Raw genomic sequence first — 27,500 nt, forward strand, 5'->3', positions numbered from 1 at the left:
AATGAATGTCTGTTACTTGCTTTCAGTTTTAGCAGAGAAGGCTTCCTTCCTCCCACTGCAGCTGAAGCATTTCAGCTCTAGGAATTTAACCCCGTCCAGGGAGGGACAGCTCTTCGCAGAAAGGCGACAATGTTGCTTTTTAAATTACACTGGCAGGAGCACAATGATCACAGGGCTAAAAGGGCTTTAAGTTGCCAAAAGACAAATCCCAGTCAGGTGTTTAAATAGCCTGCAAATTGCTTCTCTTGACACTAAATATGGGTTATAAAGAAGTATGTTTTCATTTATGATGTGACTTTTCTGTCTTTATTCCCTTTTATTATCAGTCATTTCATTCAGGCAGCGCTAAAACACAATTTAAAGTGCTCTCTATTTATATTTGCTGTTCAGAGTAGCACAGATAAGTGCTGAAAATAGAGCTTTAGGTGACTGCTTATTTTTGTACCAACTGGGACATCAAAATAATGAGCTGGCAACCCTAATCATAAAACTGGAAATTTGTTGCAAGATCAGCCCAGTATTTATTTCCTCCACCCTCTATCCCTGGTTAATGCCATAATTGCAATAGCAATAGTTTAACATATCTGAAACCCTGCGCTGCATCAATAGCATGCTGAGTTACTGCAAGTGTCAGGGAATGCACCCTGCATTCAGACAACTTGCTCTTCATTCTCGCCCTTCACTTTCATGATCACCCTGCACTCTCAGCGATCACAATTCCCTCATACTGACCCCCATGCACTCACACCATTCACCACTCACTCAGTGATCACTCTGCTCTCACAATGCACTTCCGCGGTTTTCCCTGTACCTCAACCTGTAGCAACACAAGCACACTACACACCCTGCACTCATGTGATACTTCACTCACCTGTCCCCCTCACTGCTCAATCTGCAATCTCACTTAAACGAGCCCATCACTAACCATGCATTCATTAGTCCTACTCTGCACTAACATGCACACCCAAATTCATATGGTCATCTCAGTCACCCTGCAGTCACTCCACTTACCCGACTCTCACACTGTTGCATACCTCACTGTGCACGCACATGAGCACTCCTGCCACCCTCACAGCACAGAGAGTTAATGTGCCTGCTACAAAAAAGGTGTACCATGCAGATCAAAGAACTGAGGGGCATATGTTCAAGGAAGTTGCGGAGTGAGGCATTAGCAGTCATGGGTTAAAGCCTCTCTTTCTGCCACTTCCGAAACGGAAGGCTGCACCATATTTACAACAATATGGTGCAGCCTTGCGTTTCCCCTGCCTGGCGCTACACTTAGCAGTATAGCGCCAATACAGACACCATTGCGCCAGAGTGCAAGGGTGTCTGGGTGCAGGGAAAATATTGTTTATGTTCAGGAGGGGGACCTTCCTGGAGATAAACAATCTTTAAATGCCATTTGTCTCACTTCCATGTGTGCTACTTAATGCAGCACACACATAAATCACAAAATGGATTTTTTTTAAAGAGTACAAATACAAGGCATTTTGCTTTTTCCATGTGTGCTGCACAAGGCATGACTAACAATCAGGAATTGGACGTGATACGAAGTTGTTATTTTTATATGTGATCATTATTATTTATGTATATTGTAATGTGATGTGATTTGTTTGTATATTTATGTAAAAATCTTTATCACGCTGTAAATGTTTGTATTGTGCTGAGATTTATATATGTACTCACTTTTACATGTATATGTTATTTTTGTATGTGTGTGTATACACTGTATTTTCAATACAAATAATTTTTGATTATTAGACATATCTGGGAGAACTCTTCTTTGGGATTGATAACCAATTATTTGGAAGCAATATTATGTTTCACATTGAATGGATAGCCCATTATAGGGGCTTAAGTCGATTAGTAACACATTCCGGGAGAAGATAGGTAGCAGAACCATTGTTCGTTTATTGCAGTATTCCCCAGGTTCTGTACATAACTGGGTAACCCAATTGTTTCTAATGTAGTAATAAAAACTGGCATTTCCCCCTACACTACACTAAATACAAATACACTACCCTACACATAACAAACTCAAAAACACTAACCAAACACTACACTACACTACCCTACACTACTCAAACACCACAAGACTAACCTAAATCACTACCCCTAGCACGACCCTGCCCCTACCATAGTCCTGTTCCTACTCCCAAACAATACCCTTCACGACCCCAACACTACCCTAAACCCTAACCCACTGCCCTAGACTACACAACACCGCAACACTACCCTAAAACCGAAAACACTACCCCCTGCACAACCCTCACCCGACCCCCAGTCCTGTCCCTACACCCAAACACTACCCTGCTCGACACCCCAACACTACTCTAAACCCCTACCCTACACTACACAACACTACACTAAACCCTAAAACACTAGCCCCTGCACAACCCTCCCCCGACCCCCAGTCCTGTCCCTACAACAAAACACTCCACTGCACAACCCCAACACTACCCTTAACCCTAAAACACTACCCTACACTCTACAAACATTACAACACTACCCAATCCCTAAAGCACTCCTCCCTGCACGACCCTCACCCTTCCCCTAGTCCGCTCCCCACACTACAACACTACCCTGCACGACACCCCAACACTAGCCTAAACCCTACAACACTACCCTACACTACACAAACACCACAACACTACACTAAACTCTAAAACACTACCCCCTGCACAATCCTCCCCGACCCCCATTCCTGTCCCAGCACTACAACACTACCCTGCAAGACCCCCCAACACTACCCTAAACCCCAAAACACTACCTCCAACACAACACTACCCTTAATCCTAAAAGACTACCCCCTGCACGACCCTCCCCTACCCTAAACCCTAAAAACAGCCCCTTACCTCTCTCTCTCCTCATGTCCTCCTTACTGCGTCATCAGAGGGGCGGTGATCCCTGCACGTCGTTGTGAGGAAACGCCTCAGTTTCCTCACAACGATGTGGCTTGCATTACAATGCTTGCGTTGTTACAGCGCTTGCAATGTAATAACATGCGTAGAAATGGCTATGTGTTATTACAGCGCATGCATTGTAACACTTGCATAGTAATGGTAAGCGGTGTAATGACCACGTACAAATGTATGTTTACCATCTGGGAGAGGTGGAGATCAGGAGACACTGGACTCCAGCGGACATTGAAAGCATTTCTTCCCTCTGTCAAGGGGAAGTTGGTGAGGGTGTCATCGACAACATCACTGCCAAGTGGGACTGCAACGAACAGGGCTTGTGCGGTTGTGGACCCTTTGTCTAGAGACCGTGCATCTCTGGACATGGCTGAAACAGCAGGGCATACCCCTTGTGATTCAACACCTAGCAGGTTCTCTACAAGCCAGGGCAGATGGACTCAGCCGTCGATGCCTAGCGGATCACAAATGGCATCTCCAGTCGGAGGTGGCGCAAGGTCTCTTTCAACAGTGGGGAGAACCTTGGTTATATTTGTTTGCCTCCGAATAGAATGTGCAGTGTCAGCAATATTGCACACTGGAGTTTCCAAGGCGGCCATCGCTCGGCGACGCCTTGTCACAAGTGATGCTAGGGCCTTCTGTGTGCCTTTCCGCCCATAACATTCCTGCCCAGGGTTCTGAGGAAGATCAGGAACGACAGGGTCCAAGTCATTCTTGTTGATCCGGACTGGATGAGGAGAGTCTGGTATCCAGAGCTTCTGAAAATGCGCATTGGTCCTCCGATCAGGCTGCCCCTTTGGTAGGATCTTCTGTTGCAGCAGCAGGGGAGGGTCCTCCACCCGAACCTGTCAACTCTGCACCTCCAAGCATGGAGATTGATCAGCGACAGTTGATGGCTTTTGATCTTCCTCCTAAAGTGTTTAACATTATTTTCGCAGCCAGGTGGCCCTCCACTAAGACTGTATATGCCTGCCATTGGTAGAAATTTGCATTATATGGTACATGAATGTCTATTGACCCTCTATCTGCATCTCTTTTCACTGTTTCATTTTAACCCTTGCCGAGAAGGGCTCTGTGTTGAACTCTCAAGGGTTATCTTTCTGCTCTATCCGCTTTTTTGGGGCTGCCAGACCAACCCTCTCTCTTAATGTCTCCAATTGTACATAGGTTTCAGAAGGGGCTGGCTCACTTGTTTCCGCCCACACCCTTTGTTATGCCACAGTGGGACCTTATTTTGATCCTCACCGATCTTATATGTACTCTCTTTGAGCCTTTACACAACTGTCCTCTCCGACTGCTCACCATAAAGACATCCTTTTAAGTGGCGATTAAATCTGCCAGTGAGTTGCAGGCGCTATCTTGTACACCTCCCTACATGATGTCTTTTCATGACAAAGTGGTGCTTTGCACCCAGGCTTCATTTTTGCCAAAGGTTGTACCCCATTCCATCTGGGTCAATCCATCACACTGCCCACCTTCTTTGCTCCCAACGTCTCCACTATCCGGACGCATAAAGAGCATTGTCTTTCTACCTTGACCGCACAAAAGAGTTCAGGTAGATGGGCAACTCTATGTGGGGTACGTGGGAGCTAAGAAGGGGAAGGGAAATGCAAAAAAGGACCATCTCTTACTGGGTCATTTTCTAGCTTAAGATCTTCTATGCCCTGGCTAGGAAGCAGCCCCCTGCGGGAGTAAGGGCCCATTCCACCAGGGAAAAGGCTGAAACTATGGCCTTGACTCGGGTTGTCCCAGTCTTGGACATCTGTCAGGCGGCAATGTGGGCATCTTTGCACACGTTTGTCAAGCCCTACTGCCTGGACAGTCCGATCCGCAGGGACGCCCATTTTGCACGTTCGGTTCTGCAGGACTTCTTAGTATAAGGTATTTGTCCGCAACCCACCGCCAGGGTGCTATGGCTTGGGTATCTTATTCAAAGTTCTATCAATCCACAAGAGTGACAACTATTACTAAGGTTAACAGAATGACCAAGGGTGGGGCAAGCGCGTAGGAAAAAAACTCTGTTTTTTAAAAGACCCTCACTCTCCAACCTAGTTGGTGACATGCTTCATCATCCGGTTCCCACCAGGGAGACCGAGTGCCTCCCTGGTGTGCTACGACGCCTAAACTACAGTGGAGCAGGATTTTGTTGGACAGTGCATCAGTGCAAAGGGTGGTGCAAATCTAAAAGATGGCAAGCTTAGCCCAAAATTAATTTTAATAACCGGGAAGCCTACAATCATTAAAATCAAGTGAAGCGGACATGTGATGGCTTTTAAAGTGAGCCAATTATATCCAAATTTAAAGTGAAGGGATAGTCGACGTGTTTCTGCTTGTAATTGCTAATTTAGCTAAGCTTTCATCAGGACCAAGAACTCCCTGGCGGTATTTGCACGCTAAGGCGTACCCTAACCTGAGGAGTAAGTGTGTGCAGTAAAACTCACGGTTTTACCAAACGTGAGCTCCTGGGATTTCCAAGGGCCCTATTCTGAAAGAAAAATAAACAAGAGACAAAGCATCTGTCGCTATACGTTTTCTCTTATTGTTAATGAGGTATGTTTACTTCAGTAACCCAATGTTGTGGATCAGCTAATGCCCCATCAGTGCTCATACTTATTAAACACTAGTGGAACAACCTCTGTTACCTGGTCATGCCAGAGGTTCCTTGTAAGCCAACACCGTGAACTCGGTAAGTGTATTCTGGTTCTACATGAGTGGAGGCTAAACATTAGCGAGAGCAGAGACTATACTTATATTCCACTCTCGGGGTCTGTGTTCGTATGGAAAATCCCTCAATTAAAAAGGCTTAACTAAGTAACGTTGCCTTAACATTACACACTTTCGGAAAGAAGTGTGTACCGAAGCGGGAAGACTAAGATGGCTTCACGTCATGGGTTCCGCGGCAGAGGTTTGTTTGCCATGCAGCATCTTTAAACAAGAAAAATTGCAGAGACTCTGTTAAACTGGTGGGACACCGTCAATTCAAGTGACGGCACAGATAAACACTCACAAACGTACACACACTAACTAGTACTGTGGAGAAGTCCCTCTCTTGACCTGCATTACGGTCGTCCGCGGCCCAAATGTTGCCGCGTAGACGCTGATCGTGCTAGACATGCCGTTCAGAGGTTACGTGGTTACTACGGAATAAGCGTGAGAACGTGACATGAAAGCTACCAGCAGAGACTAGAATGCGTTCATACAATGGTGTGTTTCAGAGAAAACTTTATTAAGGACAAACAAAATTTGCACAGTAGTGCAAAAGGCATATAGTTTAGAACTGGGGTGTAACTAATTTTAAAGAGACCCGATGTATGAACTATGTCCGGGACAGATGGTGTACTCCGTGCATACAGTGTTCAAATCAAATGTGATAGATTCTGATGGGAATCCCAAATTAGAAAATAAAATGGGTAAACTTAATAAGACCTAACAGACGAACGAGCATCTGGAAGGGTAGCGTAAAGAGCGTATTAGTATGTTCAATAACTTTCGCTGTAACTTAGTGCACTTTCTGGTTTCCACATCAGCCATACACCCAGTGTGTGCTAATGTAGGTCAAGTGAAGTAGACGCTGGTGGAAGTCCCGTTTTATAAATTCCGAATGGGTGGTGGTGTGGACATTTAACAAGACATAGTTTGCTGCCCAAAGTAGCAAATGGTTGGGGTAGATCATAGTGTGGACATATGCCCAAAGTTCCACTTAATGCACTGTTCAGAGACTATTTATTATTCAAATAAATTAGCTTTGCATCACTGAACCCCAAGGTATGTTATCATTTTGCCCGGTTTGATGAGTGGATATCCAATAAATCCATTGTTGCTCTTTCTCAAAGAGCACATGTTGTGCCCCAGGGCTAAGTTGGGGTTGCTCAACGATTGTCCACCTGAGATCATTAGGGGTGTGGTTCAGTTGCAAAAAGTGTTCAGTCAGTTTGGTGGTGTTTTTGCAGCACCTGATGTTGCTGCGGTGCTCGCAAATTCGCTGGTTTATCTTCCTTGAGGTCATGCCCACATACCTGAGACCGCACGGGCAATTTATGAGATATATTACCTTGGTCAAATTACAGGGTACGTTGCAGCCATTGTTTACCTGGTTCTAAAGCCAGGAATTTGGTAGCAGTAGTCAGATGGCACACACTACAACCACCACAGGGGAAGTGACCTGTAACAGGGGGAAGCCCCCAGGCGTTGAGAACCGTTTGATCCTCCTTTCTCGTGTGGTTTTGTGGGCGTGCGTGAACTAAGGAGTCCTTTAAACTCCTGGCACATTTGTAAGGGAACAAAGGTTTTTCCCAATCATGATTGTTGCTTTCCAATGTTTCCTGATAGATCAGCTTACAGCATTGGATGCTGTATTATACGTAGTTACGGATGTGAGTGGTACATTTTCCAACCCTGTTTTGGGATTATCTTCCAGTAGGGCATCTCTGTGCTGGTTCCTGGCTCTTTTGGGATTATCTTCCAGTAGGGCATCTCTGTGCTGGTTCCTGGCTCTCTTGCAACTTTTTCTAAGGATTCGGTCGGGACATGTGAAAACAAGATACGTACATGGTTGTGTAGAGTTAGCATTCTAGTGCCTGGATCGGCGTGATGACGCAGCACGCCGATCCGCCATTTTAGGTTAAGTGCGCGGAGCTTCATTTCAGGTACCGGAGCCGGAGAAGCCACAGGCTCAGCGCTCTCTGTTGAGACAATTATAATAAAAGCATTGTAACCTCACAGAATTGTCATGTCATCAATGGAGGGAAGAATATAACATTACAATGGCGACGAGGACCGGATGAAAAAAAAAAAACGGAACCACACGAAAATGCACAACGAACCCTCGTGCAGGTGACACAGACCGGGCAGAGTCAACCATTCATAGCGCACGCTGGAAAGGACTACGGGCGACGTTCCAGGACAACAGAGAGCGCGGTAGGGCCGTGGTTGGACCCCCAGTGCTGCAGAGTGCAAGGACAATACAGACAAAGACACTAGGTGCGAGCGCCTTGTACATAGACAACCCCATGCACGCAGGGTGAAGGGGGCAGAACCTAAGAGGCCACAACAGTAGGGCGGTTGGAGCATACAGCGACCCGGCCAGTAGCGGACCGCAGAGCAGAGACGCAGGACCACCGCGTCCGGCCACAGACCGGCTGGGCATAGCACTGGCGACTTCAGGGGGCAGCAGCGGCGGTGAGGCCCAAAGCACTCCACTGAGCCCGAAAAGAGAAGGGGCTGATAATGTACCAGGGAGCCCCAAAGGACAAGGCGAGACGATACCGACAGAGAAGCGCAAAACCATGTGTGCACAAGCGTCCTCCACGACGGCGCCCATGCAGTTTCTACCGAAACCAGGCGAACCCCTAATGAAGTGGGAGGACTGGAGAGACTACATCTCAAACTATATAGAGGTGCTAGAGGATGAGAACGAAGAACCATTCACTAGCAAGAGGAGAAGGAGGATACTGCTTCACAACTTAGGCCCGGAGGGGCTGAGGGAGTTCAAGACTCTGGTACCCAAACAGAGATAGGATACGGACGATGACGTATATGCCCATGCGATAGAAGAACTAAATGAACATTACAGACCGGCCGTCTGCGTCTCAATTGACCGATACAACTTCCAACAACGCAAGCAGGAAGTAGGGGAGTTGATCGAGGAATATGTGGCCGCACTCAGAAAACTAGCGTCCACGTGCAGGTATGTGAATTTCCATGACGAATTTATAAAGGATCAGATAGTGATGCACACGACGAGTAAAGGGGAGCAGGAAAAGTTGTGGCCAATGGAGACTCCTCCCTGAAGGAGGTAATGGCAATTGTACAAAAAGCAGAATTGGCGAGGTGATGCGCAGAGGCCGCAAGAAAGGAAACACTAGCCAGACCCATAGTAAATAGAATTGAAGAGGAGGCACCTAGGAGAGATAACAGGATCAAGGGAACACCACAGAAGGGCCAGAACAAATGGCAAGGAAACCCAGGACCACCTGGAAACTACGCGAAGGGAGTCTGGAACCCATGTTATCGGTGCGGCAGCACATCTCACGAAGCGCATGATAGGAAGTGCCCGGCATTTCGCGCCAAATGTCTGTTCTGCGGGATCGTGGGGCACTACGAGAAGGTGTGTCGGACGAAGACGGCGAAGAGTGTAGTGAAATTCGTGGACCACGGTCCAGAGGACCGAGAGGACAGCGATCACGAAGAGGATGACACGGTCCTGTGCATCTACGACCAGGTGATGTGTGTGGACACCAAGAGATCAAGCAAACCTGTGCTGGACATGCACATTGGAGGAGTACCGATCAGCATAGTGGCGGATTCGGGGTCACCCTACACAATAGTGCAACGAGCAGTATGGGATGAAAAATTTAGGCCGCACCTGGGCCCAGAGCTGAAGCGGTTGGACATACGACCAGTATCGTACAATGGTGACCGAATACACATGGCGGGTTTTAGACCACTCAAATTTGAATTCAAAGGACGCTGCTCATACTGCAAACTGTATGTCTCGGAGAAAGGACCGTCGGTGCTGGGGTGGATGGACCAAGGTGACCTTGGCATCAAGTTGGACCCGGGAGGTGTCCAACTTGATGCCTTGTTGTTTATATATTGTATTGTATTATATTGTATTGTATTGTATTATGTATATTGTTGTCTGCCCCAAGGTTATAAGAACAGCCCCGGGCTGTTCTCGGCAAGAGTGTCAGAGCTATTATACAAACTTGCGATGATAAGGCAGTGCCCTACATAGATGATATTTATCTGACGGATGATGAATTACTTGAACACTTGTGCAAGATGAACATCATAATTGTTGGTTTGCCAATTTGGGCTACAAATTTAACTTAAAAAAATCCAAAATTGCCCATCTCAGCATCCTATTTTTGGAATATGAGCTGTCAAGTGAAAGGAAAAGCCTGTCCGCCAATTTTATTTTAGAAACATACGCGCTAATCCAGCCTCCAAAGACTTCACAATCCATTTTAGGATTTCTATATTTTGGCGGAACATACATTCAAGACTAGGTCATAGGAAGGTTTGACTCTTTCTGCGTAATCGGACCCGATTTCTCAGCGAACAAGTGGGCTCAAATACATAAAGACACTCAGTTCAAGCTGCTTCAAAACACTTGCAGGCACAAGTAAACGTCTGCAACCTGGTAATACGGGTCGTCCATGGGTTATCAGGGTATACCAACATCACGTTCAATGAAGGTGAGACAGTTCCAATCACGTACAAATCTCATTTGTACACTAATGCTGAAAATCGATTTGCAGCTACTGAAAAAATACTGACGGCAGTACAGACTGCTGTAGGGAGAGAAAGAGCATTAGCACAGGGGAAACGCATCATTGTTGTAACCCCGTTACCGACTTTAGAATCGGTAACTAAAGCCAGCATTCCAAATGCAAAGGCATTGCATTCACGTTGGCTACTATGGGCCAATTCTCACTGCAACAGATGTAGAATATAGATATGATCCTACACTGAGAACACAAGCATTTCTGCAGTACGAACAAGAATACCCTCTCCCGAATGAAATCTTCCCTCTAGATCAGTATGAATACATCATTTACACGAACGGTTCTGCTCAACCATCCATTTGAAGTAAACAGCAATAGAGCGCTGCGTGTGTTATAGTGAAAAGTCGTATGCGGGATGGTAAATTCCATCCCAACAATACGACTACGCAATCTCTGGGAGATTGTACAGCGCAGCTGGCAGAACTAAAAGCCCTGATACTAGCACTACAGTATATGGATTGGGAATTCCCCACACTGATCGTGTGTGATTAATTTTACTGTGTACAATCTAACAATGAATATCTTCACTACTGGGGCCAGCATGGGTTTAAAGATGGCACGGGTGGCACGATAAAACATAAATTGCTATGGAAAAAGTGGCAAAGCTGAAAGCATACCTGCCACGGGCTCAAGTTATTCACACCTTAAGTCATCGGCGTGTTGGCATGTACGTTGAAGGGAACTCACTGGCTGATGAAGCTGCCAAGGTGACAGTACAACCTGCTGCTGTAGCTGCAAACACTCGTTCACAAACAAGAATAAACGGAGATATACCAGTAGCTATCAATGCCACAAAGAACAGCTCTGCCGTCCCACCAAAATACTTTCCACTCAAGTACTCCTACAAGTTTGATGCGCAAAACACACTGCATGCTCAAATTCCAGGAGTGGGGTATAAAGTAATTCTAAACAAAGATCGCAGGTTAGGTTTAATTCTAGCTGCACACAAGGGTCTGGGCTCTGCAAACGCATGAGTCACTGCAACAATCTTATTATTGAAGCAGAGTTACTGGTGGTCAGGGCTGATAAAACAAAGGACTATGTCCTGAAGTGTGCTATTTGCCAGCAGATGAAGGGTTCCACCATCCACAGGCCACCACAAACACCATTACTGATTTAAGACAGACCTCTCCCATGTGTCTATTTGGACCACTGTAGCCCCTTAAATTTAGACAAGGATTACAAGTACATCTTGGTAGTAGTGGATTCATGCTCTAGCTTTCTATGGGTTTGGCCCCAGCGCTCGGCTGAAGCAAAAACTGTTATAAAGGATTTGCAAGTCTTGATCGGGAGATACGCAATTGCCACGTTACATTCCGATCGCGGCCCTGTGTTTAGCTCTCAGGCTTACAAGGAAGACATGGAAAGTATGGGCGTGGCTTTGCAGTACTCCTCTCCTTACCATCCAGAGGAAAATTAGGTGGAGGAGAGGAAAAACCGGGACCTAATGCAATCCTTAACCACTAGGGTATTAGGTGTGGGTGGTAGTTGGGTCAATCACCTATACCGGGTCCAGAAGGCACTCAATAATATGCCAAGAAAATTCTTGGGAGGCCGTCCCCCATATGAAATCCTGTTTGAGACAAGAATGTGGATACCTGATCTCGATTGCGCCAGTAAAGTGGCGGATGCAAAACCATTTGAACCGAAGAACCAGCTGTTTTACAGGAACTCAATGAATTCCATGTGTTACAAAGCAACGTGCAAGTCACAAACGCACCGGTACTGGAAAAGTGAAACGAGTTTCGACAAGACCTGCCTGGGTCCCGCAGATTGGGGTCCTAGTCAGGTAAAAGATTGTGTACAGAAGAGAATTTCGGGCCATCTTACAGAGCACCTGTACCAGTCCTGGCATTTGTGCGAACAAGAACAGCACTTCTTCCGCCTCTTGCCGGCAAAAAAGAGAAAAGATTTGTCTCCATTGATCTGCTCAAATAGTATCATGTGGCCGATTCTCAACAGTATGCTGCGTGGGGTCCTGAGTAGCCACAGATCTCTACTTGCTACTATACAGGAAGTTTAAATGGAAAGACTAATAACCTTTCAAGACTCCACTACAGAAAATGAAAGAGTACCAAATCTTGGAGCACAAATCGTTTCAGTTTAAATTGAAAAAACAGCAAGAACAAACAACAATGCAAGTTGCAATTCAGCCAACAATGAGGTCTACATTAATGTGCCTTCAAACAACAAATCTGCCAGTTCTACGAAACCTACAGAGATACTTCATCAACTTCGATGATTTCTCCTCAGATCCAAGTGAACCTGATCAAACGCCACCCATTTCAAAAAAAGAGAAACTTCTACAATTCTATCTTTTGCTCAAAAAAGACTTACTTTGTGCCACCTTGGTTGCCCTGTTGGTTTGCAATAGGGGTAGCATACCTGTTAATTTGGATTGGATTTTTTCTGCTTCTTAACGGACATTATCTCCCAGAACGCTCTACAGTACAATCTATGAACTTGGTCCTGAAACCACATACGTCATAACAACGTGAACTGATTGCGACATTGAAACTGTAAATACTATGCTTTCAGATTTAAAACAGTCTGCTGCCTTTTCTTACAGGGAATTGTATGAAGATACAACCGATTATGATACCATGTTTTGTTACCAGCATTATGGTCATCATTTTTTGTATAGAGCAAGTGTACCATGCACTGCTAACACTTATCAATAGGAACATTTCCCGACACCACCAAAGGGTAGTACTGCCACATTCGCACAGATATTCGCATACTTTGCAGGGTTCAATACATCAGACAATATATTCAGCAAAGGAAAATGGGGACAGGAATGAACGTTCAATTGTCGTCCATAAAGGGCAGTCATGTGTGGGACCTCGTAACCAAAGGGAGGCTTGATGTAAGAGAAATGCTTTCTGATATGCCGGAAAATCTGGGAAGTTAACTCCACCATCAGATTTGGGACGAATTAATCGAAGAAGGGACATTCGAGGCTTTTTGTGATTCCATAAGAAGGAGAAAAGAGTGGAGTTAATCCTCTTAAAAATGTAGTGGGGATAGGAACCGGGATATTAGAAATAGTATATATAATTATAGGAGATAGCATCATCTTTATGGTGTCAAGGCGGCCCCACCAAGATAAATAAAGAGGGTGCCATCTGGTAGTCAAGTCTGAAATCTTCTGAATGCATTTGTTCATACAAAGTGATACAGTATCTGAAATTGAGGAGGTGACATGCAAACCTAAATATTTAATGTGAGTAGGACTCCAGGTGAAATTAGAGACGTCAAAGTCTGATTTAAAAGTGTATTTTGTTGAAGGTAGAATCTCAGTTATCATTGTTCAGTTTGTATCCAGAAATTTTGGAGTACTCACTCACTTCTGCTAGAAAGGCAGGTATTGAATAACTTGGCTTAGACAGGAAGAGTAAAATGTCATCAGCGTATGCTGCAAGTTTAACGTGAGAATGTAATGAATGAAAACTATGAATATTGGGATTCTGACGTAATTTGGAGAGAAAAGGTTCCAAGGCCAGGTTAAAAAGAAAGGGGGATAAAGGACATCCTTGCCATACTCCTCTCCCCAAATCAAAAAAAGGAGACACTAAACCGTTGGCATAAACCGCCGCACGAGGATTGGAGTATAGGAGGGAAATTAAAGAAATACATTTAGGACCAAAACCAAACCATTAGAGGGTATAAAACAAATCAGTCCATTCAACTCTATCAAACGCTTTTTCAGCGTCCAGTGCAATTGCTGCAAGGGGTTGTTGTAAGAGTGAGGATTTGGATAGGACATCCTTAAAAGGAGTCCTGTATTGTCAGTTATAAATCGCCCTTTAACAAACCCTGATTGTTCCTTACCCAACAAGTCTGGTAAATAGGAGTCCAATCGTATCGCTAATGATTTAGCAAACATTTTGTAATCAATGTTAACCAAAGAAATGGGCCTTTAATTTTTGCAATGCTTGGGGTCTTTTCCTTCTTTGGGTATAAGGCATATGTGTGCTTCAGAGAAGGAGCCAGAGGAACTGCCTAATGTGATGAAAGAGTCAATAAGAGAGTACAACTTGGGCAATACAAGTTTAGAAAAATGGAGGTAAAATTCGGCAGTGTAACCGTCTGGTCCTGGTGCTTTGTCTTTTTGAAGATGTTGAAGTGCTTTAAATAACTCTGCTGTATTAAGTCTAGTTCTAAAGAAGAAAGATCGGGTGAAAAATGTTGAGGTTTATGAATGCTAGAGAAAAAATGAGATAGGGATTGAGTAGTGGGTTGGGTTTCAGAGGTGTATAACGTTTTATAGAAGGGAGAGAATTCATTCAAAATATTTACATCAAAAACAGATTCAATATTTAGATTATTATGTTTGACTTTTAAATAATTAGCTAAGATTTTCCCCGCTTTATTTGTACCCCCATAAAATTTCATACTAGATTTTAACAAAAACAAAGAAGCATCTTCTGTAGATTTTTTGTTAAATTGCATCTTGGCGTCAATAAGGGCTGTTAGACAATCATTAGAATGCGAAGTATAATAGGAGTGCTCCAATCTCTTAATCTTCCTAAGGAGGTCCCCAGTGAATTTGCGTGCAACTTTTCATTTTTTTGCAACAAAGCCAATTATAAAATCCCTTGCTGCAGCCTTAAAAGGATCCCAAAGGTTGGTGGAGGGGGTGGAATGAGTTTGATTTATCTCAAAGAACTCATCAAAGAAACTGATAAGGGAGGCGGTAAACTTTGGATCTAAGAGAAGAGCGTTGTTAAAACGCCATCTTTTGGGGCCTTCAACTTTAGGTAAAATTTCAATACTTATTGAGACAGGAGCGTGATCTGATAGTAGAATGGGGCGAATCTCTGCATTAGTAAGAGTCTGCACAATATTATGAGAGACAAAAATATAATCAATCCTTGACTGAGATTGGTTGGAAGGAGAGTAAAAAGTAAATTCTTAAGTGGTCGGGTTACAAAAGCGCTAGGCATCAATAAGTTTATGTTGCTCAACCGACTGAACAAAACATTTGTGAGGTTTGTTAGGAATAAAAGTGACTTTAGATATCCTATCAATAAAAGGATCAAAAATTCGATTGCAGTCTCCTGCTAGTATAAAATTATTGTCCATTAAGCGGATGAGATGTTTGACATACGTAGGCCAAAAAGAGGGTTCACCATATGTAGGGGCGTACACATTCAGAAAAGAGATTGGAACACCTCTGAGAGATAATTTAACGTTTAACCATCTGCCATTTGCATCAGACTCCTGAGAAAGCAGAGTATGTGAGGGATTTGCGACATAATAACATCACACCATTATGTTTGCCATCACCTGGAGAATAAAAAACCTCACCTACCCAACCTCTCTTCAATTTTGGAGATTCTGAGTCTGAAAGGTGAGTTTCTTGTAGAAATGCAAAATCAACATTTAGTTTGGCTAAATGTGATAGAATTCTTTGCCTCTTAATGGGGGAATTTAAACCCTTAACGTTCCAAGTAATGACTCTTAAAGACATATATTATTAGAAACACATCGGTCCAGAAAAATGAAAAAGAAAGAAGAAAAGAAAGCCCAAATCAACCAACAAATAATGATAAATGAAAAATATATTAAAGATGAATAAAGTGACCAACAAAGATATCAAAGTGAAAAAGATCATAGGAAGGCAAGAAGAAACCAACACCTAAAAATAGAAGAAAAAACGAAGATACAAAGGGAAGTAGGAGAATATTTGGAAAGAAGAATTAGGGAGGGGGAAAGAGGACAACATGTAGGAACGCAAACATGTTAAGCAAACAGAAGGAAAACATACCTACAAAAGGGAAAATCAAGGAAACGCAATCCGGAAAACACAAGGAGGGGGATGGAACCACATGGAGCAAGCGACAAGCCCAGGATCAGTCAAACAAGGAGCCGGGAGCACGTAACGAAAACAAGGATATGAAATCTGTAAAGACAAAAAAAATTATTGATGAGAAGGATTACTGGAAAGGACAGTAACAAAGTTAACCAACATGAACAATAAACCTAAATGCGAAGAAATATTTGAATTAGTAATAACAATAAGTTTGGCAACTAAATGAGAAACTGAAAGCTTCAGAACATGGAATAAGAACCATTAGGAAAAAGAACAAAGTTTGAAACAACCATTCTAAGGATAATACATTCTCAAGTGGTGAATGAAGAGGAGGGTCCCGAAGAGTCCATAGTATTTGTTTGAAGAGAATTTATTAAACTTTGAAGACGTGTAGAATCTTCATATGTCATTGTTCTATTGTTATAAGTAACTTTGAAGAGACACGGGTGGAAAAGACCATATCGAGCCCCTATTGACTGCAAATCAGCTCTCATGCTTAAAAATGCCTTACGTCGGTTTGTAGTTGCCTTGGCATAGTCTTGTGCAAAGAACAGAGAGGTGCCCGACCAAGTGATTCGTGGAGAGGCTTTAACCGCTGATAACACTTTCAGTAAGTCCGTATAGAGGCTTTAACCGCTGACAACACTTTCAGTAAGTCCGTATATTCTAAGAAGTATAAGATGATTCCTCTTGGACGTTGTGAAGTTGAGGATTGGAAAGGAGGTTGGCCCAATCAATGTGCGCGTTGGATGTTGAGCATCGTGCCTTCAGGCAAGTGTAACAATTTAGGAATAAATGACTTGAAGAAGGTCCTTCAATGCCCTCTCCTAGGCCATAAATACGGAGATTGTTCCGTCTATTACGATTCTCAAGGTCCGCCACTTGCCTTTGGAGCAAGGAGACTTGGGAATGCAGATGAGATACATTGACACTTGTTTCTTGTAGAGAAGAGACACTTTGTTCCACTGAGGAGACCCTTGTTTCCAATTGAGACCAGTTATCCATTAAAGTTTGCAGTTTGGCGTTGGTTTCTTCCATGAAGGGTCGGAGAGCTCTGATTTCCTCCAACAAGAGCTCCATAGAGACTGGCGAGGTTGACTTGGGTGGTGAGGGAGGATCTTTTTTTGCCGTTTTTTAGCCGTTTGGTGTTAGATTTCCCTGAGACACCAGAAGAGGGATCCATTGTAATCTCTAGGCTCTGAGAAGAAGATGGCTGGGAGTCTTCAAATCTGGAAAATTCAGAGAAAATCCTTGAATTCTTAACAAACACGTGTTTTGGTTTGCAAGAGGAGGAATTTGTTTTTAGTCTGCCCATAAATCACACACATAGCATTTCCTGGTGACCATATATATAGAAGGCACAGCATACTGAGACATAGGTTATGCTTGAATGAACTGCCAAGGAGAAGAAATTCAAACCAGCAACATGCAAATGCGGTCGCTGTGTGCGTAGAGGAGAATGTGAGTACTTATTAGAGCAAAAACAAATAATAAGGCAGTGTAGAATGTCCTCCAAATGAAGAAGCGAAAAAGTCAAGGCTGTACAATATAAAAAACTGTGATGCAATGGCTGAAGAGAAAAATATGTGAGAGAAGAACCCAATAGCTGGTAAGCATCACCGTGTAATGAACCTCCATTGTAAAAGACATATATTCCTTATTTCTGGAACCATTGAGGCAGAAAAAGACAGGAATTAAAATGTTGGAACTAAAACTGAAGCAAAAGGAGAGCACACTGTCATAACAGTCGACATATGCGAAATAGCTGCCATTCACAATGCAGAATAAGTACCTCAGGAAGCAGCAGACAGTTCGAAAGTTTTTCAACCAATATCGTTGCCAAGAGGACCCATCCTTTGAATAAATGCAGACAGTAAACGAGTCGAATATAAAATAGAAGCACCTTCCCTGCCGAATTTACGAGGAGAAGAAGAAACGCGCAGCCGCACAAACAAAAAAAAATGGCGCAGCAATGAAAATGGAGCACCGACCAGACTTACTTTGTCGAAAAAGGCTCCGTGAGATTTATTAGCAAGGTCGCAGATGGTGTTGGAGCATGCTCATGTGCGTCCCATGTCCAAATTTGTCTCCTGCATGGCCGTATAAGTTCGAGAAACGCGATGTCCGCCCAGCCCACCGGAGAGCTCCACCTGAGCGCCGCTATACTCTCCGGGCGCCAAGCCACGCCCCTGGTTTCAGATTCTGAATTTAATCAAGTTGGTCTACTTGATGTGGTCAGATCTGCTACTATTTGGCTACATCAGCTCATTTTAGGAAATGTGATTTTATGTGTTTTGTAAATTATGGCCAGGAAGATTTTGAAAACAAATACTACATCTCTACTTTGCATTGCTGGATCAATGAAGTTTTTTCAATTTCCTATTTAAGTGGTGGCTAGAAGTTACCAGTGTCTATTCAAACTCGTTCTGGATGAGGGATGGCAGACTCATGGGCAGAGTGTGTGGGTGGGGGGTGTTTCTGTCCAGGTTATTTGTACAGCTACCTGGGCATCACAATCTACCTTTGAACAAAACTGTTTGAATTTGGCACAATGTTCAGAATTCAATTTTAGCACAAAACTATTGGTTTGAAAGATTGTACCATAGGAGGTAGGGTGTGAGAGATTCATGTATTTTAAATTAAACATCTGTGAAGCATGAGTTTTGGCATGAGCTGCTTTTTTTTAGAACTTTATTGATTTCCTGCAGTTGTAAGAAATGGAACAAGGAATGTGGATGAGGAAAGTAATGTCAAAATTACTTAATGGTAACCTTAATTTCTCCAGTTCCACATTCCTCATCCCATTATTTATATTATTTTGGGCGTGAGAAATGATTTGTGTGCTGGAACAGGATGTATTAGTAGCATTATTTCCCTTCAGTGGTTAAAAGGGTAGTGCCTAAAGGGGATAAAAAGGTACTTGGGAGAACTGCCTGAAACCAGAGGGGGGGGGGTTATGGGCTCACCATCGCAATTGTAAGTGATGTTGCATTCTAATAATGAAGAACCAGCAACTGATCTAGACATATTTCCCACATTTGCATATATGCTTTATGCCATGACATTTTGGCATGTTTATTTGCTTTAAAAACAGATATTTAACCAAAACCAGGATGCACTGAATTAAATTGGGGCAGTATGATAAAATTATATTGAAGAGCCATTGATTATTAGGAGAATTGGTTCAATCTGAAAATATGCAAGGTGTGAGAAAGTAAACATGTCATGCTCCTTCAACTGTGGTATTAAATAGCAAATTTAACTTCGCACTCTACAATAAATGCATGAATGTGTGTTTATTAGTACAGGTGCACTAAATAACATGTATTATAGGGCCACATTTACTTTCACTGCAATGGCATGAATATAGCTGTATTGGGTGTTGCCACTGGATTGTAGTTGATTTACTGCTACTAGATGCACTAGATTGCTGAATAACCAGAACATGGTAATTTACTGGAAAAATAAGCAATATCTGTTAAACCTATATTAAATTAAACTATCTTTTCGTTTCTTTTCCAGATACTTCCTTCACTGTTGTAGGTAAGGATTTTGTAGTAACCCTGTGAGAACACTGATGTAGAACTCTTACCTCACTCTAGCTTCCATCGTCATGGGCTGAATTGTTTCTTGTAGAAGGAGGAATGCAGTATTATGTTGTGTTCATAATTATAATTATATCAATGAGATATTATGATTCCACAAAAACAGATTTATTTGTTGATTTTATTTTGCTACCAGTGAATTATTTCGTAGAGCTTGACAATAAGCGAAGGGACTCGGGCCTTAACCTATGGACGAAGATTTTGCTTAATATGCTTAGTTTCTGAAGGCAACGGTTGTGAGGAGAAATTTTAGTAAGCTATACATTTGATGTGAATGAATGAAAGGAAAGGAATTAATTGGAAGAAAGAGGTTCAGTAATCATGAGAATATAGAACTGAGCAGTGAATTCCAATGACTTAATACAAATAAAAAGAATCAAATGAAGTTCGGGGACTTTCTCTTGGCTCAGTTTCAGGCTGTTCCCATGATGCACTGGGCCAGGCACAGACTAATTTGCATGTAGCCAGGTTCTGAGCTGGGATGGTGCAGTGAGCTAAAAAACGGTGATTGATCAAGCCCTGATCTTTGGACTGGGTAAGAGTGGTCTGCTTAATTCAGACACTCTGTTCATCACCACCCCCTTTTCTGAATCAGTTTCAGGCTTGTCACTAGAAATCATTAAACATTATTGGGATGAGGTAATGGCTATAATATGCATTTGGGCCACAGCAATGGTTGGAAATGATGCCCTTGGTCTGTCTTCCAGCTCTACTGTTCCTACATTTAATATGAGAAGCATTTCCCAAGGAGAGAAATTGATGTGATCCCTGTTTATGGATTGCTCTTCACTCGCATAGCAGTGATCAGATTCCTCTGTGGAGCTGCCAAAATGAGTTAGTCATCAGTGAAGTTTCACCTGGTGGTTCAATAGCCGTGCAGTAGTAGTTGAAGGGCTATTCTTTCCTGATAGGGAAGACGTCCAGTGTCGACCCACTGGCCTAGGAGATGGGAATGCCTTTTAAGTTAAGTCCAACTGGAATTGAACACTGTCCATAGGGGGTTTATGAATCTTGCATTGCTTTGAGCAATTGTAACATCTTACTGCAAGTGAAAGCGACGCGAATGTGTTACAGAGAGCGATTGGGATTCAAAAATCCTATTTTCAGAATGAAATTCTTAGATTTTCTATTACAACTGCCTTTCAGTAATATATTGCATTGTCTTCATTTGTTTTCAGAAAATGTCCATCAGTATCAAGGTAAGGTTGTTGTCTAAAATAATACCTCTAGACGTTGACTCCGATGAACAAAATAATCAATATTAAATCTTACAAATACAGATAACCCAGTTCATAACCAATTTATTTTAATCACCAATGCAAACAAGTATCAGTACATTATTTAACATATTTTTCATCACTATTACTTTAGTTATGATTAGTATGATTGTATTACTATTATTGTTTGTAACTTATTATAGTCATTGCTAATATTAGTAATTGTAAATGTTGCTCCTAGTATTATTACTGTTATTAGTAGCGCTATTCTTATTTGTAGTATTCTTATTGTTATTATCAACATTATCACTGTTCATCTAATAATTATTGCAGGCTTCCGTGTTGCTACTGGGTGTCCAAACATTAGCTCTCATTCTTCATTACATCTACACCTCCAATGTGGATAGTACTGTCATAAATCCCAGAGCAGTACTCTTGAGTTAATGTATTCTTAATATATGTTTTCGGCTGTTTGAAGACTCCATCCTTCTTATCATTGGATCAACATTATATATTTTTTCAAATACACAAAATGTCAAGAAACGTTCCTTGGTTCAGCCCAAATTAGAATCCAGAGATTTGACATTTAGGGTCAAGACACAAATGCAATGCTTGTTCCCAAAAGGTCTCATTCCACGCACACCGTTGTTTCTTAATTTCTAGGCAAACTTTATTTTGTTTCGTTAGAGCTTCACCTAACAATACAGAGTACTTTTCATGAGGAGGGGATAACCCCTTTATTTAGCAATACCATTGAGTCTGACGTCTTCTCACAGTTAAACCTCAGCCCCTAAAAGACTCAGGACAGGGAATGATAACCTTTTAGATTTTCTTTTCAAAGTTCAACGTACCACCTGCCAACATCAGTTCATGTGCTTTCAGAAATGCTCTTCATCACAATTTGTAAAACCTTGTACTTTGACACTGTGGTGATTAGGCCATTGATCTAGATTTAAGGCTAATTTGGAGTTTGGCTGACGGGTACTTCATCACAAATGTGATGGGTAACCCAACAATCTTATTACAAGTGCATTAGGGTATGCACTTGTAATAACCCCAACTGACACTTAAAAGGGTGAATATAACATGACATGCTCTCATGAAGCAATACATTTATTACACAGTGTCATGGGCCATGTGCTGGCATGGAAGCAGTTTCAAATCAGAAAAATAACATTCCTAAGATGATACATTTATAACACTTAAGAAGAATTTAAAACTAAGGCTTTTAAAGCTAGTATGTCTTATTCAAACTATTTATTCAATGCTAGGGGTATGGGTGTTAACAGTCTAGAGGCTCTTTTCCTCCTTTTGCTGCTTACATTTCCCCTCCCCACCTCCATTACTATGGGTTTAATGTATGTTAATACCAATGTTCTAAAAAGGATCTTTGGGAGTATAGTTGGTGGATAGCCCTGCTGACTAGAAACTTCCATCACAATCCAAGAATAGAATACTTCAGTCATATCTTCTGGATCTACTCCCACTACTTTTTTTCCCCTGCCATAATGGGAATTCTGATTCTTTTAAATGTCCAGAAAGAGCGCGGTGCACATATTTGGGAATTTCTAATTTATCAGTTAGTACCTAAATAGGTACTTCAGATGAAAGAATACTTTGTGTGTTGATTGTGGGGGGGTCATTTGTAATCACCTGTAGAAGCACACACCAACAGTGGTATATTGTAATGAGGTATTCTTGTGCAAACTAAATGAGTAAAATGAGCAATCTTATAAGGAATACCTCTGATCAAAAATAAAATGAGTGAAAGCTAAATCCCACCACAGTGTTCTTTGCACATTTATAACCAAATAGTCTAACCTCCCTAGTTCCCTTGCAACATTATTTATTAGATTGTATTATTTGAAGAGAAGAGTCCTAATAAGCCTTCTGTGCACCTGCATGCTGCTCCACCAGGGTCTTTTTAATACTTTTTCTGCCTTCAGAAGCTCATGGAGAATATAGGGGCTTATGCATTGGGTCCTGAATTTTGCATCACAGGACTGAAAACAATACTCCTGTTAGTGCTATTACGCAACGTGAAAGCTTCAGTTCTTCTACCTTTTTAAATACCACCAAAATGGTACTTGCACAGGATCATCCTGTAGTCAGACTTCATCTACTGCAAACACTGAAATTAATGGGAAAATTCCCTACAAGGGATTCAGTTTGGCCAGAAAAACATTTCAGCACATACAACTCCTGCTACCTTGCTCTAAAACAAAGCCTACAAACTCACATTGAGGCCTAAAATCTAGGCATAGCACTTTATTCTATCCAAACATTGGACCAAAACTATGTTTGTATATATTAAGACGTATAACGCAAATTAACATCATTATCAAATGTATATAAAAGTGCACCCTCACACAGAAGTATCACTATAGCATGGATGGTTTTCTGTATGTCTTTTTATGTCTTGGTTTATATTTATCTTTCTTTCGGATTCCAGCCGGGGCACAAAGTTGGGAAAAGGGAAGATAATATGACAGTGGTTCGAATGGTGAAGATGACTACCGATTGGGAATATCTGTTGATATATCTCATTCTCCATTTCATATAAAGTTTCCTCTAAGTCCCATGATTCTTGTTCCATAGTAATGTATGTAAATTAATGGCAAACAAAAACTGAGAAACCATATTGCAAGAAACCAAGTCATGGAAAACTAATTTCAAGGAAAAATCCCAAAATACATTAAACTTAGGGGGAGTTTAGGAGTAGTGAGGGGTTTTTGTGTTCAGTGATGGCTAACGTTTAGGAGTGGTCAGGGGTTTTTAGGTGTCAAGATTGGGTGAAGTTCAGGCACCGCAAGGGTTCAGAAATGTGTGGAGTTTAGGGCTTGTGAATGCTTTCGAGGTTCAGTGATGGGTAGAGGTTAGGGCTGGTGAAGAGTTTTTAGGGTAAGATTAGATGGAGTTTAGGGTGCCGAGGGGTTTTGGGGTTGGGTGGAGTTTAGGAGTGATTAGGTCTTTTTTTAGGTATCAGGAATGTGTGGAGTTAAGGGGTGACACGGAGAATTTAGGGTTCATGGATGAGTGGGGTTTAGGGGTGTTGAGAGGTTTTAGGGTTCATGGATGTGCAGAATCTTGGGCTGGTGAGGGTTTTACGGTTGTGATGGGTAGAGGTTAGAGTGGTGAAGTGTTTATAGGGTCAGGATTGGGTGGAGTTAGAGGAGTTTTAAGGATTCGAGGATGGGTGGAGCTTAGTTGTAGAAAGGGTTTTTTAGGGTTGGGTAGTTTATGGATGGTGAGGGGTTTTAGGACTCCTGGATGGGTGGTGATAAAGGGCAGTGAGGGTTGCTTTTAGGGTTTGAGGATGGGTGGAGCTTGGGCGTGGGAAGGGGTTTTAAGTGGTCAGAGATGGATGGCAATTAGGATTAAAATGGTTTTAGGGTTCAGAAATAGGTGAAGTTTAGAGGTAGTGAGGGGTTTTTGTTTCAGGGATAGGTCGAGTGTAGGGGAAGGAATGGATGCAACTATTGTATTTACACTTTTAAAATAAGCATGCAAAAGCCAATTTCGAAGAAAAAGGCATTCTATGAGTTGGTTTCTATGAAATGGTGAATGGCATTCATTCTGAAACATTCCATTAAACAGTTTATGTGAAATGGTTTCTCAGTAATGGTTTTCCATGAAATCATTTTTCTATGAAATCGCATACAACCGTTCGAGAGAAAGAAAAACGTACAAATAAATGTTTATCACTATTAATATGAAAAAGATTGCTTGCAGGCACAAGCAGACAAGGAAGAAACTAATTTCAATGTAAATGTACATAAATTTCATCATTCAGTCCCCTTGGACATTGTGCGTCCAACAGCGATATGTAATAGGATTCCAATTTCCTTAGTCTATCAATCGTTCTGTGGAACCAAAAATGATTTGGTGTGATTTCTGAGGAGGTAGCCCACTCATGCAAGATGTAGTTCCAAGTTTTCTATCTCCTCTGGAATGACAAGAAACTGTGTGAAGTTGGAATTATTTCATCATGGAGAGAAGTGAGTACATCTTTGGAAAATGTGGAATATTACCAGTGACCTCTCCACGCACTACCGACTGCCCAAAATGATGCTCCATAGTATGCCAATCTAGGCTTGAAGTCCTTCGAGAATCCAATGAATGAGGGAGTAGCTAATAAAGATATTAAATATATGCACTTTTCTCTAAACTCCACATAAGTCACTCCTATACTTTTTTCAAACGCAAATGTTAAGTAATGTGCACTCAATTGTTACACATACAAAAATGCTACAAAGTTGCTGTTCTATGGCAATTCTAGTGAAAATTTTGCTTTTTCTCATCACGTTCCAATTTCTCTGGTTTAACTCTAGTTTTATTTTTTTATCTCCTTTGTACCTAATTCCTTTCCCCCTCAGAGAATGTGTCACTGGATCCAAAGACAGCGCATCCTGTTCTTTACCTGTCGGATGACTTGAAGAGCGTGAGCTTTAATAGCAGCAATCAGGACCTTGACAACAACACAGAACGATTTGACAGTAATCCCTGCGTCCTGGGTGACACTGGGTACACCAGCGGGAAACACTTCTTCAAAGCAAGCGGGGATGGAGGGTTTCTTGTAGGGTTTGCAGCTATATCTGTGGACAGAAAGGACCCACTTGTCTTGTCCACTGATGCAGGAATCTTTGCTTATCCACGGGCAATGGGAGATACCCCTGACATAGTTGGGTCACTTTTAGATTGTGACCAGAAGCAGGTACTTTTTTACGATGAAAGCAATAATGAAGTCATCGGCAACCTGCCCATGCCTAATGGCTGCAGTGAAGAAATGAGACCCTTTGTCTTCCTTGGAGTAGGAACATTGAGTGTTTCATAACAAGGAACCCTCTTGCATCTCTTTGTGAACCTGTGATGAAACTAGTAGCTGAAAAAGCTCTGCTGATCACAGCACCATTGCATTTTATGTTAATCGATTTAGATTAATCAGAATAAAGGCACCCATTTTAAACATAAATGTGTTCATCTTGTCAAATTTTTATTTACACGCTCACACATCTACTTTGTGCTCCTTTATAGCACACACATGTCCAAGCATTCAATACTATGGGCATATTTGACAGAGCTATATGTGCATGTATGTTTAGCTTGCACTTCAAATGCACTTTTTGATATTGTAAAAACAATTTTGGAAGACACATGGTTCACAAAAATTGGTGATAGGCTTATAAAAGGCTTGACTCTCATACAAAGTGTTTTGTGTGAGTTAAACTATGCACCGGCAGAACGTGGGGCAGGGAATAGGTGTTCCTGGATCAGAATGCCTTGAGTCTTTATGCACACCCACAAACACACACGTCTCTGGATATTCACAAACTTCCCCGCCTAACCTGTTCCTCTTCATAGAAAAATTTGGAGATTTAGTTGTCGACACATATGGTCCATGCTCTAGCATCCAACGTGTACCCTACTTGTAACTCTTTGTCCATTATCCCAAACTCCAAGAGTGTCAGACCATCTACAGTCTAGTTCTACAGAGTGTTCAGTGCTATCTTTAGCAACCGTGAACAGTTGTGGCTACTATGCTGTGAAAATAGGAGAAACCTTACCCACGCAACGGAGATGGCGACACTGGATGATCATTCCAGTGGAAAAGACGTCTCACCATTGGTGTACTCCTAGGAGTGCAGGTGCGGGGCTGCCCATCTGATCTTCAGTCAGTCCAGCTCAGTGGCTAATAAATACTAGTGGGAATTGTCAGTGCTGTGTAATTTACACATGTTTCGTCCATGCTCAATTGTCAGTTCTCAGTTTATCAAGACATTAAAGCTTCTGTGTCCAGAACTGGTTTACAAATGAGTCCCAGAAACCCTCCATGCTTTCCTGCAACTGCATATATTATCTAGACACATGGTTAACAACTTGTGCATCTTACAGCCTGTTAGTTAGGCCTGGTAAGCATGTTTCATTGCCTCATCTCTTATTGGCAATTGCGTCAAGACCTGATGACCACCTCATCACCCAAGGCACACTGTAAACATGAACAAGAGATATGGAGAAGTGGTTTGAAAACACATCCCAGCCAGAGGGCTGGTGAAAAGGTGCTAAACACAGGCACAAAAACATGACGTATATTTCCCATCTGTCCACAGCGTTAAGGCCTCGTGGTGGACAGGATGCGCTGTTTGTAAGTGACCTGTTCGCAAAGATGTTTTGTTCTCATTGAGGCATAGCCATAACATATATGTGAACATGAGACAAGGGATGAGTGTCATTACTGACTGCCAGCACCATGTGTACACTTCACTTGAGGTATTGTGATATCCCTGCACAGGTGAATGCCAAGCTTATTTTTATAAATAAAATAGTGCATCTCCTTAGTATTCATGTTAACCATCAAGCTGCACTAAAAAACTAACCCAGGTGCCATTTTGTGTTCTTTTTGGATGCATGACATGTTTTGGTTGTTCCCAACTGAAGTGCAAAATGTAACGCACTTCCTAGTTCAAAAACCACTTTGTGATGCTGTGCATTGCTTTGCATCAAGGAGTCATTATTGGGGGAGATCAAGGCAAATACTCATATGGTTTGACACACAACCCAATCTACTAAGATAGCCAGACCAGGTTTTGCATTAACATCTACCATTTCCTTGAAACAGACATTAACCAGGAGAATTTTTTTGTGTTTCCTTGAACCGCAGT

At 42.3% G+C, this 27,500-nt stretch overlaps 1 protein-coding gene across 10 annotated transcripts in view; it reads left to right on the forward strand.

The window, feature by feature from the left end:
* LOC147748173 (E3 ubiquitin-protein ligase TRIM38-like) overlaps positions 1-25,802 on the forward strand; it is a 229,320-nt gene extending 203,518 nt beyond the window's left edge. For all 10 annotated transcript variants that reach the window (XM_086959081.1, XM_086959083.1, XM_086959084.1 and 7 more), the window contains 3 exons: positions 19,542-19,562; positions 20,803-20,823; positions 25,218-25,802. In XM_086959081.1, the coding sequence (XP_086815207.1) occupies positions 19,542-19,562; positions 20,803-20,823; positions 25,218-25,675 (500 nt within the window). In that variant the 3' untranslated portion in view covers positions 25,676-25,802. The remainder of the gene's footprint in view (positions 1-19,541; positions 19,563-20,802; positions 20,824-25,217) is intronic.
* Positions 25,803-27,500: the final 1,698 nt, after the last annotated feature.

Source organism: Lissotriton vulgaris, chromosome 1_1 (genome assembly GCF_964263255.1).
Source record: "Lissotriton vulgaris chromosome 1_1, aLisVul1.2, whole genome shotgun sequence".
In the NCBI taxonomy this organism is placed as follows: domain Eukaryota; kingdom Metazoa; phylum Chordata; class Amphibia; order Caudata; family Salamandridae; genus Lissotriton; species Lissotriton vulgaris.